Genomic DNA, 16,785 nt, shown 5'->3' with positions numbered 1-16,785 from the left:
TGTGTTGTGTGTATGGGGGGGGGGGGGTGGTAAATTGGAGCAGTGAATCAGACATGGCTGACACCGTGTCACTATTCTCCACTTTGATGATTTAAACATGACGGAGCATGCTAATCGCCACCAGCCTTAAAAACACACCATGCTCTGAATCAGGAGAAAGAGTCAAGAACTAAAAAGCAGTCTAGCAGCACTGCTGTATGATCCAGACTAGCTTTATAACTGCACCTCTTCACTGCTGAAACTGAGACTCAGTCCAGTCATGTCAATCTGAGCTGAAGGCTAAAGCTGTTTCCATGTGGGTCAGCCAGACGTCTGATTGTAGCAGTTTTCTCCAGTTTCCAAGAGTCTCTTAAACTTCTCTCTGACTTCTGTAATTTAACTTTATCATTAAATGTGTTCTGATCTTCATCTACGTCTCAACAATAGTCTGCTTAAACTAAAACCACACAATAAAATGATATGTTTGCATGGTTTTTATTGAACACAGCATGTTAACATTCACAGTGAGGGGAAAAGGTATGTGAATCTTTGAATTTAATAACTGGTTGATCCTCCTTTATCAGCAAAAACCTCAAACAAACCAATCGTTTCCTGTAGCTGCAGATCAGACCTGCAGAACAGTCAGGAGGAATTCTGAATCATTCCTCTTCACTAAACTGTTTCAGTTCAGCTATAATATTATGGGATATCTGGTGTGAATCTCTCCCTTGAGGTCATGATGCCACAGCATCTCAATTGGGTTGAGGAGGTCAGGACTCTCCAGAAGGCGCTTTGTTTATTTATTTTCTTCTGTTGAAGTCGTTCAGTTGATGATTTATTTCTGTATTTTGGGTCGTTGTTCTGTTGCATCATCCATCCTCTGTTGAGCTTCAGTTGAGCTTCTTAAGTTTTCCTGCAAAATGTTTTGGTAAACTTGGGAATAATTTTTTCCGTTGATGGCTGCAATCTGTCCAAACCCGCATTCTCCACCAATGAGATGTCAACCCAGAGCAAGGCCTAATTCACACATAGTGCATTGAACAATAGCAATGGAAGACTTTTATACTTTTTTATTAGCTAGAATGCTAACATATCTCTATTTTTATGCTACCCGCTAACAAGATATAGCTGTTCCTGATCAGGTGAAGAACATCTAGCAAATTCTTACCACAATATATAACAAAATATGAGCACATTTTGAACAGTAATATTCAGGGAACTTGTGTCTTCTGTTAAAATTAAGCAGTAAAATATTTGTAAAGCTGTTTTTAGTGTTATTCCTTTGGGGATATGTGGATAATTCTTTATTCCTCAAAGTGTCTTCCTCAATATAAGGAGCCCAAAAGCGATTTGGCCTAAAAAAACGATCAGACTCTTCTCGTTTCCAAATTAGATATCATTAGAAGTTCCGATTCAAACTCTTTTGGCCCAAACTTCCAATGTGCAAATTTTAGTATTAATCTTTCGCCAACACTTTCATCCAGTTGTTCTTACCTACGGAACTCAACTAAAGCTCTATCAACAGCTTCTGGAACCTGATCATGAAGCTCTGCTGCCGTTTTCTTTCACTAAACTCTTTAGGTAAGCTAGAAGAACCCACAGCTTCAGTGTTCCAGGTTCCACACAGCTGTTTGGTCGGAGAACGTGCACTCCCGCTCTGGTTACTATGCAGAATTCAGGACAGCAGATTCAGAAAGCGCTGAAAAACTCAGCACAGCTAAATTAAGAACTCCAGCACGGACTCGCAGAAGCACAGAAAACACTGAGGCGTTCTCAGCAGATCGCTGCTGATCTTAGACTCGTCCTCTCCTCGCTTGGCAGCGGGAGGCAGGATGAGCAAGTGGAGCTGGCAGCGGAGCCTCGGACAACTTTATTTCTTTCAAGAAGCCGCGGAAAGTTCATGCAGAACAGCCATCTGTCCTGAGCGCTCGCCTGCCAAACTGCTGCGCTCTCCAGATCTAAAAATACACGCCAAAATAAACACCACACTCACCAACACAAAATTAGGAGACTAAAAGTCCATCTGAGACTCATAGTCCACTATTCACACACACACACACACGTATATATATATATATATATATATATATATATATATATATATATATACACACACACAAAAACGAGTTCAACAAGTCCAAACTACCAAAATCTTCTCAATAACCTTAATAAAACAGGGTTTTATCCAATACACTTTTTAGTAGCATGTGATGTACTGTTGTTTTCTGTGTCTCAATACGACTCTAATTTAATCTATTTTAACCGTATTTTTTCGGATTATAAGGTGCATTAAGCGACCAATCAGAGTGTCACTTGCTCATCATTCCCTTTAAGAGCCTGACTTTAGAGCTCTGACTTTAGCACATTGCTATTTTAATGGTGCAGCTACCTGGACTTTTCCAAAGCAGATTAAACAGACAGCGTGAAGGAGCTCCAGCAGCTCATTTACTGGAACAGCAGTGTTATTTTATTTAGTTTTTGTTTGTTGTTGTACAGTAAAAGCTGGGTTTATGCACTAGGCTATTTTAATGATCTGTAGGCAAGCTGTCAGTGTGTCTTTGCTATCATTACGACAGGAAAAGTACACCTTGTGCTGCTCTAATTAAATTTATTCTAACCGTATTTTTCAGACTATAAGGCGCACCGGATTATAACTTCAAAGTGAGCAAGGGTGTGGCCATGTTTCCCTTCTAATGGGGAAGCTAAGGAAACGCCTAAATAAACAACACTGTAATTCATAAAAAAACATTTTCTTTTAAAGTTAAACAAGCGCTGGATGTTAATCTACACAGATTTCTCTCCTGAAAACTGTTTATTATTTGGGTGAGTAAAGCACTTCTGTTTATTTACAGTAAAATTTCCAAACTTTTTTTCTAAGGGTGAGTTTACAGCGAAGTTTCTCCAGCACTAAGGCTGGGTGCAGCAGCAGCAGCATTAGCATTAGCCGCTAACCGTAGCAATAACAGGATGTAAATAGTGCTTAATAGCGCTACACTGAGGAACCCTGAGTGTTTCGGTAAGCAAGGAGATATCAGCTAGCAGTTCATCCCACGAAGCTTGTTTTAACACAGTAAATATGCAGACTACAGTCCCAATATACTCACCACTGAACAGCTTGAAGAGCTAGCACTGCAGTTCACAGCTAATGCTAATGCTGCTGCACCCAGCCTTAGTGCTAAAGAGAAACTTCACAGAAAACTCACCTTTATAACTCTGTACTTCAGCAAAGTGGTTTTACTGCTCCTTAATCCCTGACTGGTAGAATTCAAAATTCATAAGTCGCACCGGTTTATAAGGTGCACTGTCAATTTTTGTGAATATTAAAGGATTTTTAGGGCACCTTAAAGCCAGAAAAAATACTATGGTATGTTCTGGTTCACTAAAGAATCGAACAGTGCTCAGAATAATGAAGCTACTGCATGTGCTGACGCATGGTACATTTAAACAGGTCACAATTAAGACTTTATCAAAACTTATTGTACAATATATTTACTTACGGAAGCGATCCAATTAAAGTCATAATATGCAACCCATGGTTGGTTTTAGGGCTTATAAGTATGTCTTTGCTATTGTAACTGTTGGGAAGATAACAAGGGGTTGGACTGTATATCAAACTAATAGGTTGCGCCGTTCAGTTGCCCATCTAACACAATCAAGGAGAGCCGGCCAGAGCACTACTTAAGGCCTTAAGATGTTGAATGGGGAAGTGTTGACAGAAATGATGACACCAGACAGATTGAATAAACTCAGTTTCTTATATTAAACTTCATGTAGGTACAGGTTTGTCACTGTTTGTGTGATCGTTGTTCATTTATGCACATAAACACCAGGATTCATATGGATGAAGGAGTAAACTTTCTGCAGTCAGGTAACAGTGAATCAGGGCATCTGAACTAACAAAGATGGAGACATACGTGATGTCATATCCTAAAACTAACATGTCAAAATAAGAGCTTAATAGCACAAAGCTGAACTAAGGAAGTACAGTAAATAAACAGGGAAAACTACTTGTCAGAATAAAAGTCCATAGCCTTTTCTACAGTAACGACAGGAAAAGTACACCTTGCACTTCTCAAAACACATAAAGGCATGTACTAATTCTCTTAATTAATCATAGGTGTGGTTAATTTTGGCGTAACGTTAAGTAAACCAATCAGTGTGTCACTTGCTCATCATTCCCTTTAAGAGCCAGGTGAGCTCTGACTTTGACAGATTGCTATTTTAACGATGCAGCTACCTGGACGTGTTCAACACTTCTCACTAGAGACAACTGGCCTGTTTATTGTTGATGTAAAAGTTGGGTTCTCGCACTGCTGCGTTGCCAAGATAGCAATGAACATCTGACTGTTGGCGTCTGTCTAGGTTGTATTCAGTCAGTGGAGCACCTGTGTTTTCTGTTGCCAAGATATATATATATAGCAATACTCCAGAAATTTACCTCCAGAACACACCTCATTTCCAGACAACCACCACACCCTGTTGCTATTTAAACGATGCAAGTGGAAATGCATGAAAATAGACCGTTGGAGAGGTGTAAGATAGCAATAAGCACGTGACGTGTCTTATGCATAGTGTAAGATAGGTCCAAAGTATTTTAAAATCTGAGATTTAGATTTAAGATCTGTTTGTAGAGGCAGGGCCTAGAAAGCAGGCAGGCCAAGTTAGAACTCAGGCAATCAGAGTCTTTCTCAAGGAATAATGATCACATCATTGGTCCTGTGACCTCCCTGCGTTTGTAATTTGTCAATATGTCATACAGTAGCCTGTCTCACCGTGTGGAGTCGCCTCCAGCAGTGCAGACTGAGGGAGATGTATATGTAGTCTATTCTAATGGCAGTGTGTACACTGTGTTCTTTGGCAGTGGTCAGTTCTGCTTATTTCTCCACAGTCTGTGCTTTTATTTTAGTATTTCTACACTAAAGCCTCCCAGTATCAGCACTACTACACCACACACTCCTCACACTGCTTTCAGCAAGCCGTGAACCTCAACCTGCATCATCCATCAGCTCAGGGAAGCCTTCAGAAGAGGCGTTTCAGAGAAACGAGGCTCTGAGAGAGAGTAAAGCTCCATCTTTAACATACCGATCTTTTTGTTGCGCTCGTCTCCTCTGCTGTGCAGGGTGATGGGGGAGTAGATGAAGGGGCTCGCTGTGGCCACGCCCTGTCCGGGGAGACCCTTCACTTTATGAGGGCGGAGACTCGCGGGAAGATTCAGCAGAGACACAGACCTGGATAACAAAGAGAAAAACAAAAAATCAAAAACTTAAACTGTACACTGCAATCTTAAAAATAGGGGTAGGCGATATGTTCCTAAAATAATATAAATTCTTATATTCTCAATATGGTATTATATAAGAGAGCACTTCAGTTTATAAATTAGTTTCTCTGATTTTGCTATTTATAGGTTTATGTTAGAGTAAAATGAACATTGTTGTTTTATTCTATAAACTACAGACAACATTTATTCTAAATTACAAATAAAAATATTGTCATTTAGAGCATTTATTGACAGAAAATGAGAAATGACTAAAAAAAAAAAAGATGCAGAGCTTTCAGACCTCAAATAATGCAAAGAAAACAAGTTCATATTCATAAAGTTTTAATAGTTCAGAAATCAATATTTGGTGGAATAATCCTGGTTTTTAATCACAGTTTTTTATGCATCTTGGCATCATGTTCTCCTCCACCAGTCTTACACACTGCTTTTGGATAACTTTATGCTGCTTTACTCCTGGCAGGCTTTGGAACTAGTCAGTGGTTTGACTATGACTGTTCTCACCATCCTTCTCCTCTGCTTATCTGAGATTTTTCTTGTTCTGCCGCTTCAGGTCTTAACTAAAACTGTGTCTGTGGTTCTTCCATTTCCTCACTCTGTTCCTCACAGTGGAAACTAACAGCTGAAATCTCTGAGATAATGAGCTTTTTATATCCTTCCATTTGGAGGAAAGCGTAGCAAGTCGGTTCTGATACATCAGCTCACAGACGCAGCCTTGTGCTGATCCACATCACCCTAGGAGTGATGAGGGGAAGAGCTCCATCTACCCAGAGAGAACAAGACCAGCAATCCCCATAATCATAGAGGAAGTGCTTAGCCGCTGGACCACTTGGAACTTTGAAAGTATTCTCAAGTGCAGTCACCGCAAAGACCATCAAAAACATTATGATGACGGAAATGGAACTCATCAGGAATGCCCCTAGAAAGGAAAAGCAAGAGTTCCCTCTGTTGCACAGTAATGGTAGAGAGATAGTGGATTAATTGTGGCAGAATACCAACTTTTTTTAGAAGAAGAATATTTGTTTTTATTTAAAAGCTTTCTTAATCCATCATAATATGTGCTGATATTCCAATATGCATTAACATTATCGCATTTTTGGAGAAAATGTCCAATTAGATATTTCATCCCTCCCTCCTTCATTCACTGCGGTTTGTGAGAGGAAGCTGGAGATGAGAGGACCTTTCTGTGAAATAACTGCTGTAAATGAACTCCTTAATCTCAGGAGTCCACCGGCAGCAGAAGACCGACGCCACAGCGGAGCGGCCATTCCTTAAACTGCAGGAGAGGAGAAGAACTCATTAAAATTAATTTCACAAGCACACACTCAATCAAACTGCCATGTAAAACCCACTCCTCCGTTACAGAGACGGAGTGAGGGGAGGATCGACGCAGAGAATAAAGAGAGGAACTGAGAGACAGAGCAGAGCCATGAGGACCTGCAGAGAAACCTGACCATCAGGAGACACATTTAAACCCAACATTTTACCTCACAGACACCGGAGGAGACAACCTGATCAGCTGCCCAGAAGACTAGGATGGTTCTCCCAAAGTTCCTCAATAATAAAATCCAACCACAGAAAAGGGTGGAATCATCCAACCTGTTCAATTGCAGGAGACACAACACTGTGTGGATACTCTGGGTTAAGGCACCGTGATCAGCACCAAGACCAATGATTGGTTGTCAGAATTCATAAATCCAGAAGACCTACAACTGAGTCTGAATGGTGTTTTTTTTATAGAAATGCGTCTGGATGATGTTCTAAAACTGCATTTGTACAATATCGTAGAATTGCAGCAGTTTAGCATTCTAGAACCGCAGTGGATCAATGCTCTAAAACTGCAGTCGCACAGTGTTCTAAGAACTGCAGTAGATCAATTCTCTAGAACTGCTGCCGCACAGTGTTCTAGAATGGCATTGGCAATGTTCTAGAACTGCGATCGCACAGTGCTCTAGAACTGCAGTCACACAGTGATCCAGAACTGCATCGGTTCCGTGCTCTAGAACTGCAGTTTCACAGTGCTCTAGAACTGCATCGGTTCAGTGCTCTAGAACTGCAGTCAAACAGTATTCTAGAACTGCAGTCGCACAGTGATCTAGTGCTGCAGTGGATTGGTTTTCTAGAAATGCAGTCACACAGTGTTCTAAAACTGCAGTTGCACAGCATTCTAAAAATGCAGCGGTTTAGTGTCCTAGAACTGCATTGGTTCAATGATCTAGAACTGCAGTTGCACAGTGTTCTAGAACTGCAATGGATAAATGTTCTAAAACTGCAGCTGCACTGTGTTGTGGAAATACAGCGGTTGCATGTTCTAGACCTGCAGCACTTTGGTGTTCTAGAAATGCAGTTGCACAATGTTCTAAAAACTGCAGTAGATCAATGCTCTAGAATCGCAGTGGTTCATTGTTCTACAGCGGCACAGTGCTCTAGAACTGCAAAAGAACTGTGTTCTTGAACTGCAGTCACACAGTGTTCTAGAAATACAATGGATCAATGCTCTGAAACTGCAGTTGTGCAGTGTTCTAGAAATGAGCAGTTCAGTGTTCTAGAGCTGCAATTGCACAGTGTGCATAAGCTGCAATTTCAGTGTTCTAGTACTGTAGGGGTTCAGTGTTCTAGAACTGTATCCACACAGTGTTCTAGAACTGCAGTGGTTTGGTGTTTTAAAACTGCAGTCACACACTGTTCTAGAAACTGCAGTAGATCAATGCTTTTGAACTGTATTCGAATAGTGTTCCAGAACAGCAGCCAATTGGGTGTTCTAGAACTGCAGTCACACAGTGTTCTAAAACTGCAGCCACAGTGTTCTAGAACTGCAAGCATAGAGTGTTGTAGAGTCTTATTTATAATATACTCTAGAACTATAGTGGTTTGGTGTTCTAGAACTTCTGCAGTTCAGTATTCTAGAACTGCAGGGGTTTGGTGCTGAAGAACTGCAGCTGCATTATGTTCTCAGTAGTCTTTCTGTTTTCTAGAACTGCAGCCATAAAGTGGGATACTATTGGACGCTCTACCCTGCCGCACAATCTGCAGGAACTGTGTGAGAATATTGGAGTTATTATGGGATGGATCATCACAGTAGGAACATTAGGAACCTCTATATGTCTGTGTAGCTGAATAAATATTATTAGTCTGAGTGATGAAACGCTGAGTGATGTATTGTTTCTGGAGAGGGTCCTGCAGCAGGACGGTGAGGTCAGGTCTTGATCTCTCAGGCTGTAGAGAGGAGCTCAGATCAGGGTCAGAGAGAAACAGCTGTGTTGAGACTGTAGAGCTGCACAGGTTATATTCTCTCTCTCTGGGTGTTCCTGTCGCCGCGGTGGAGACCTGGTTAAAACTGCAGCCCTGCGGAGGACTGATAAGCAGCCCTGTCCTCTGATTGGCTGTGTCCTGCTCACCGTACTGCATATTCCCCTCCCCCCGCTGTGAGGAGGTTCTGTTACAGATACCCTCACTAATACATTCACTTATTGAGCTTTTTACTGTCCTGCTGTCAATCAAACGACTGGAGGAGGAGAAGACTGTTCTGGAACTGCATGTTCTAGAACAATGTCACAGTTCTGCTATAAAACAGCATATCTGAAAGCTGTTCTACAATTGTGTATTAAATTTATTCCAGAATTGCATATTTATATTGTCAGAAACAGTGCCAATGCAATTCTGGAATACATTTAAAACATATTTTTTGAGAACATTAAATTTTGAATCATAAGCCATCAAATTATGTTCTAGGACTATGTCTGAAATAAGTTTTAGAACATTTTTCCAAATTATGTTGTAGAACTGTGCCCAAAAAGTGCCCTAGAACTGTTTTCAAATTTTGTTCCAGTATTAAGTCTGAATGGTTATCTAGAATTGTGTATTGTGTCATACTGTGCCATAAAAACAGATATTTGGTCTAGCTCTATGTTTAAATTGTGCTCTAGAACTATGCCTGAACTTTGCTCTAGAAATTTGTCCAAATGGTGTTTTAGAACTGTGTATTAACTGTTTTCCAAAACCGCATTTGCAAACTGTTCTAGAACTAAATTAAAATTGTCATACAAATGATTATTTTGTCTAGACTTATGTAGACAAAGTGTAGTGGTGTTCTAGAACTTTTTGTCTGAATCGTTTTCAAGAACTAAGCCTTAACTGTGTTCTAGAACTTTTGCCTGAATGGTGTGCTAGAATTATGCCTTAACTGTGTTCTATAACTTTTGTCTAAAACGTATTCTAGAACTATGCCTTAACTGTGTTCTAGAACTTTTTGTCTGAATGGTGTGTTAGAACTAAGCCTTAATTGTGTTCTAGAACTTTTGTCTGAAATGTGTTCTAAAACTAAGCCATAACTGTGTTTTAGAACTTTTTGTCTGAATCGTTTTCTAAAACTATGCCATAACTGTGTTCTAGAACTTTTTGTCTGAATCATGTTCAAGAACCATGCCTTAACTGTGTTCTGGAACTTTTGTCTGAATGGTGTGTTAGAACAATGCCTTAACTGTGTTCTAGAACTTTTTGTCTGAATCGTGTTCAAGAACCATGCCTTTACTGTGTTCTAGAACTTTTGTCTGAAACGTGTTCTAGAACCAAGCCTTAACTGTGTTCTAGAACTTTTTTTGTCTTAATAAGCCTTAACTGTGTTCTAGAACTTTTTTTGTCTTAATAAGCCTTAACTGTGTTCTACAACTTTTGACTGAACTGTTCTCTAGAGTTATGCCTGAACTGTGTTCTAGAATTTTTTTTTTTTTTTTCTAGATCTGTGTATTAGCTATGTTCCAGAACAGCATATGCAATATATTTTAGAACAATTTTAGACTTGGCATAAAAATAAAAAAATCTGGATCTTTGATTTAATTGGGGTGATGATCTAGAACTTTTGGCTGAATTGTGTTCTAGAACTGTGTCTGTAGGGTGTTCTAGAACCTTGTTTGAATGGTGTTCTAGAACTGTACCTGAATTGTTTTACAACTTTGTCTGAATAGGGTGACCTGTGTCCAGAAGGTGGTTTAGAACTTTGTCTGAATGGTGTTCTAGAATTGTGTATTAAATATGTTCAAAAACTGCCTTTGCAGTTTGTTCTAAACAACACTGTATATTTACATTGAAATAAAAACATATTTTTGGTCTAGATCTATGTTAAAATGTCTGAAATGTTGCATTTCTGAAGAATTAGTGCTCTAGATTCAGCAGTTTTACATTATCTGTAGAGCAGCTTCCTCGGTTCTGGAGGTTTTACTTACTTGACGATGGGCAGTTTGGTGAAGGGAACCGGGGGCAGTTTGAGTCCGTCTGGAAGTGTGATGACGTTCATTCCTCCTGGACACTTGGACGTGTAGTTCTCCAGACTCTGGGTCACCTCCTTTTTCTCTGTAAAGACAAAATACGAACATAAAATCAGATTATTTAAATCATTCATTGGGAGATTGCTGCTTCGAATCCCGGTCATGCAGCTTGCCATCATCTGCCAGAGCCCTGAGAGAGCACAATTGGCCTTGCTCTCTCTGGGTGGGTACAGTGCAGTAGATGGCGCTCTTTCTCCTCATCACTACTAGGGTGATGTGGATCAGCACAAGGCTGCGTCTGTGAGCTGATGTATCAGAACTGAGTCGCTGCGCTTTCCTCCGAGCGTTAGCACTGTGATGCTTCTCGGTAATGATGCATCAGCAGCAGTTCAAAAAGAGGCGGAGTCTGACTTCACATGTGCTAGTCTTCACCCTCCTTGTGTTGTGGATCACTACTGTGTGTGTGTGTGTGTGTGTGTGTGTGTGTGTAAACGATAGCACTATGAGTTCTGTTCTCCTGCTAACGGCTCTTTACTCGCTCTTTATCGCAGAGCAGCGAATCTTTGATAAGTGCTTTCATTACGCAGGGTCTGATCGTTCCCCCCGAGCCCGAGCCCAGAGCGGAACACGGTGCGAGTAATGGGTTTACATTACCCACAATGCTCCGGTTCTGTTCTGCTGTTTGTCAGGCTGCTATTGTAAATAACAATACGTTCCTAAAGCCTCCACAGCTTTAATTAAAGAGCAAACAGAACAGATTCTTCTTCTTCTTCAACTCGTCCACACAGTTTATACAGCAGGGTTTATTAATGGCTCAAAATCCCCAATTCTAAAAAAGATAGAACACTGTGTAAAACTTAAGCCTTTTTCTTTTTCTTCTTCTTCTTTTTCTTAACTCGTGCCGCAATTTTTGATATATCAACTCCACAGTTCCAACTCTAAAACTTGCGTCATGATCTGGAATGGTGGGCTTATATACAGCTTTTTGACCGGATGTTCAGATTTCATAAAAAACTTTGTTAATGTCTAATTTTTTGTTCATTAAGAATGAACAGGGAGAAATTTTATGCCTATTTAAGTCAGAATGTTTTTAATAAATCAAATCAATATGATGTACGGTTTTCGTACAATCGTCATACAAACACATTGTAATCTGATTAATGCAAATACATCACCTCAATGCAATGCAACCACCTTGCAATACCTTAACAACCACCACAGATACCATAGCAACCTAGCATCCATGGCTGCGTGATGTATTTGCACCTGGTGTAACAACATGCAAACACATTATGTACTGATTTGTGTACAAAAAACATTACTTTGCAACCGCCTAGCAACAGTCAAGCAAACAATTAGCCACAGATATCAAAGCGACAATTTAGGAACCACCTAGCAACACCGTAGCAACCACAGATACCATAGCAACCTAGCATCCACAGCTGCATGATTTTACTGCACTTGGAAAGGTAACGTGCAAACTCATTATGAACTAATTTGTGTGACCACCAACCAACCAGCAAGCAACAATCTAGAAACCACTTAGCCACACCATAGCAACCACCAAGCAGACACTTAGCAACACCACAGCAACCACCATGCACACCATAGCAAAACCTCAGAAATAACATAGCAACAACTTAGAAACAACACTTAATAACAACATAGCAGCAAACACAGATACATTGCAAAACCTTTGCAACCACTTAGAAACAACATAGCAACAAATACGAATAACATAGCAACAACTTAGCAACCACGTAGTAACACCTTAGCAACCACCAAGCAGCCATTTAGCAACACCGCAGCAACCGCCATGGACACCATCTAGCAACACCTAAGCCACGATCTAGCAACCACCAAGCAACACCTTAGCAACCAACAAGCAGTCACTTAGCAACAGCACAGCAACCACCAAGGACACCATAACCAAACCTTAGCAACCACCTAGCAACCGCTTAGCAACACCTTAGCAACCACATGGACACCACAGCACCACCATAGCAACCAGCCACAAATCAGCACTGCAATCACATTCCCAGTTTCTGCAGGAACTGCAATATAATAAAAAAAAAAAAAAAAAAAAAAAACGATATTAAGAAACGGTGCCAAAGCTCAATTAAAAGAAACTGAGGAAACTTATGAAAACTTTTTTAAGGATCTAAAACAGTGTTTTTAGATGGTGTAGACATATGACATTTTTATCTGCATGATGCAGCTTTAATTAAACTGCATTTAATAATTCAAAGACAGTAATGACTTCTGGAAGTGGTTCTGGGCTCAGGCAGTGATTTCCAGTACAAAATCAGTACAGCTTGTTATTATTGCAGAGCCACCTGAGGACCCAAAGACCCCTAGCATCTTTCTAGCAGTTTCTACAGTACTTAGGCTGGGTGCAGCAGCAATAGCATTAGCATTAGCCTTAGTCGCTAAACTGAGGAATCCTGAGTGTTCTGGTAACCCAGGGCACTATCACACAGACTACAGACTACAGTCCGATATACTTGCCTCTGGACGGCGAAAGAGCTAGCGGTGCTGTTAGCGGCTAATGCTAATGCTGCTGCCCCCAGCCTTAGTGCTGGAGAAACTTCACTGCAAAAAAACTCACCCTTATAACTCTGTACTTCAGCAGAGTGATTTTACTGCTCTTTAATACCTGACTGGTAGAAATTTTACATAAGGAGAACCAGAGATTACAGAAAGCACTGACAAATTTTAAAGTGCACCTTATAGTCCAAAACATACGGTAGATTAATTGCACCAGATTTTAAATAAAAACCAATGTACTTCCAGTACTTAAGTAGCATTTTTATTAATCTGCTACTACTAATGCATTGTTTAAGAGTTTTACCAGAGTACTCTAAATATTGTGTACTGGCTAGAGGAGCTCATGGCTGCTGATTATTATTATTAGGACAAGGTTTGAAATGTCCTTAAAAAGTTGATAAAAACTTTTTAAAAATTTGCATCACCTGACCTTTCCTAAGAAAGGCTGAGAACAACCCCATGGCTCTAACAAGCTAATTCAGGTCTCAGACCCTGCAAAGAAATGATCATAGAGCTGGAACCTCCTGGGGTGATCAGACGTTTGCATGGGGCTCCTTTCGCTTTTTAATTCTAAAACCCATTTCTACTCCACAGCAGAAAAACAATAAGAGAAAGAGGAACTCAATAATTGAGGTCAGGTCTACAGACTGGTATTTGCAGCTAAGGTGAACTTAATTAGGGAGGAGAAAGAAGAATGTTCCTCAGATAAAGAAAGAACATCTCCCCTGTTGTGGAAGTTGTGCATTAGCAACAGCTCACAGTGTATTCTTCTGCTCGACTCTGCAGTTCTTAATGCCAAACAGCTTTAATATACGATTTCTCAATGAGTATTACTGAGGAGAGAGGCTTTACATCCCATAATTTCTCCTTATCCTTATTATATCAAACTACCTTTACAACACATATATGTATTTCAATATAACCAGCATTTGATTTCGAGTCAACAAAACCAAAAGTTGCAGGACACATAGGGTTCTATCGTACATCCTAGGCACTTAGACGCTTAGCGATGCTCATTGCTATCTTACACCCCTAAAACACTCTATTTTTATGCCTTACGTATATATTGTAAATGAGATGCTGGAGCTCCTTCACAGCGTAAACAAGCAAAGAAGCGTTGGACACGTCCAGGTAGCTGCATCGTTAAAATAACTTCAAGTCGAGACCAAGACGGTGCATCCGAAAATTCTCTTGACTTTATTTAAGTACCACTATATTACAAATACAATTCAAACAATTCAACAAACAATTGCTCGGATAGAATAACCATCCGGACAGATGATCATGTAGTAACATGCATTACTTCAACTGCAAAGACTATAGGCTGTGTTAAATGTTGCTATACTGTGGTCTTTTCAGCAGACTCTGAAATGAAAGGCGTATTAGAAATCAGCAGGTAATTACAATTAACATAATTGATTGGGGTTTAGATTCTTAATTTAAGGCCTAATTAGGCAGATAGTTTAATTATACCATTACTTTAAAAGGTCTTGGAGCCCATCCAAAGGTAAGAGACATAAGAGGAGGTGTATTAGTGAAGGCCATTAGAGACAAAACCAGGACACTTTACATCAGAGTCAGCGATCGAGTCCAAGATAAGACCTATTATTAGTCAAATCGAAGACGCAGCATCTATATAGTCAAATACAAGTCAAGACCAGGACTTCAATGGAAGAAGTTTAGGGCAACAACACCAGGACACACTGAGCCATGTTAAGACCAGACTTTGCAGCAGACAAGTTCAAGTCAACACCAAGACTTTGAAGAGTATTAGTCCAAGACCAAGAGAAAGAATTTAAAGCAGATGAGTCCAAGTCAACACCAAGACTTTGCAGCAGGTAAGTCGAGATCAAGACCAAGACTTTGGAGAGTATTAGTCCAAGTCAAGACCAAGACTGTGCAGCAGACATGTCCAGGTCACGACCAAGAGTTTGAAGCAGAAGAGTAAAAGTCAAGACCAAGACTTTGCAGCAGATAAGTCCAGGTCCAAACAAAGACTTTGGAGCACATACATCCAAGACCAAGACCAAGACTTTAGAGCAGATAAGTGCAAGTTAAGACCAAGACTTTGCAGCAGATAAGTCCAAGTCAAGACCAAGACCAACGCCCAAGCGCCCAAAGTGTAATTACGGTGCGTGATAGTGGACAAATAGCTATTTTATTAAATGCGAGGAGACGAAACTCAGAGATGTGGATCCGGACGGGACTAAAATTACCTTAGGACCACAGAGTTCAGAGTTCAAAAACAGAGATAATTTTTTTTTATCTCAGAGGACGTCTGTAAAACAAAAAAAAAACATGTACATGGTCGTTCCGGACGGGAATAAAATCATAGGGTATAAAAAACCCCCATAAAAGAGAAAATTACCCCAGAACCCCCTGAGAAACTAATCCCAGGGTTTAAGACACATCAAATCCATGCCTTTGCAACAGTGATTGAGTTCAAGTTTTGAGCCAAAACTCAATAAAGTCAAGTCCAGACCAAGACTTTGCAATAGTCTATTTGGAGTCAACACTGAGATCAGAGCACTCTGAGATTCAGTCAAGACCAAGACTTTGCAGTGGCTATTCTGGGAAAACAAATGAGTGAATGAATAGAAATAGCAGCGGAGGACTGCTGAGGGGTTCCAGCAATGAAAATAGCTCAGAACCAACAACAGACTCACATCACTGAAAAAATACAGAGAGAGAAAAAACAGGAGAAGCAAATGAGAGAAAGAGGAGAAGAGACAACAAGAGAGAGAGAGAGAGAGAAAGAGAGACTGTATACTGAGAGAAAGAGAGAGAGAGAGAGCTGAAGGTGAGGGAGTGAGGGAGCAGTGCTGGAGGAGAGCTTGTCTCTGTCAGTGGAGATGAAGTGATGAAGAGTGTGTGATGTGAAGAAAGCTGACAGAGCGCGAGAGCAGACGACTGTCACCAAGAATTATTAATAATTTACTGCTGCGCTACCGACCGGGAGGGAGGACACACACTGCAGACAACACACACTCTCTCTCTCACACACACACACACACACACACACCGAACCTCAGGACCCCATACACAACTTTACACCACACTGTAAGTTCGGATAAGTTGAATTTACTTTAAAAAAACCGGTTGCCTTAAAAAAGTTAAGTAAAGGGTAATGAAAACTAAAGTTAGCGTAACTTAGAACATCAGGTTATTACAACTAAAGGGGAAGTTGATTCAACTTTTTTATTATTGTTATACTGTAAGACCGGATAAGTTGAGTTTACTTAACTTTTTTAAGGCAGCCTCTTTGCTTAAATTCTTTTAAGTTATGAGTAATTGGCATTGAAAACTTGAGTTATCATAAATTAAAACATCAAGTTATTACAACTAAAGGGGAGGTTAAGATTAAGATTTATTTGTAAGGTAGCCCAGGGGGAATCACTACACACTGATGGTAAATGTTAGTCAGAAACTGTTGGACACACCCAGTATGCAAATAGATAGTGACAGAAGCCAATAGAAAAGAAGCTGTTAATGGCAACAGCTACTCTAAGATCTCAGTGTGAATAGTACAGTATATGTGCCCACAAATGTTCAACTAACTCAAAATAGTTGAGTATTGTTTAGAAATCTCCAATTTTATGTAAAACAGAATTAAATAATTTGAGTATCATCAGCAACAGCTTTAATATGAAAAACTATACACTTCCTAAAAAAAGTCTCAGTTCAAACCAGGATAACAACAAACAACAACCGCTTAAACCT

At 40.1% G+C, this 16,785-nt stretch overlaps 2 protein-coding genes across 3 annotated transcripts in view; both read right to left on the bottom strand.

The window, feature by feature from the left end:
• LOC125789910 (protein eva-1 homolog B-like) overlaps nucleotides 1-16,785 on the bottom strand; it is a 361,643-nt gene that overhangs the window by 57,262 nt on the left and 287,596 nt on the right. The gene's annotated exons all lie outside the window — the stretch shown is intronic.
• LOC103028681 (trafficking protein particle complex subunit 9) overlaps nucleotides 1-16,785 on the bottom strand; it is a 158,658-nt gene that overhangs the window by 86,455 nt on the left and 55,418 nt on the right. For both annotated transcript variants that reach the window (XM_049472991.1, XM_049472992.1), the window contains 2 exons: nucleotides 10,477-10,603; nucleotides 5,062-5,207 (listed from right to left, as the gene is read on the bottom strand). In XM_049472991.1, coding sequence (XP_049328948.1) covers nucleotides 5,062-5,207; nucleotides 10,477-10,603 — 273 coding nt within the window. The remainder of the gene's footprint in view (nucleotides 1-5,061; nucleotides 5,208-10,476; nucleotides 10,604-16,785) is intronic.

Source organism: Astyanax mexicanus, unplaced genomic scaffold (assembly GCF_023375975.1).
Source record: "Astyanax mexicanus isolate ESR-SI-001 unplaced genomic scaffold, AstMex3_surface scaffold_32, whole genome shotgun sequence".
Classification (NCBI taxonomy): Eukaryota; Metazoa; Chordata; class Actinopteri; order Characiformes; family Acestrorhamphidae; genus Astyanax; species Astyanax mexicanus.
This window is presented reverse-complemented; position numbering and strand designations above follow the sequence as displayed.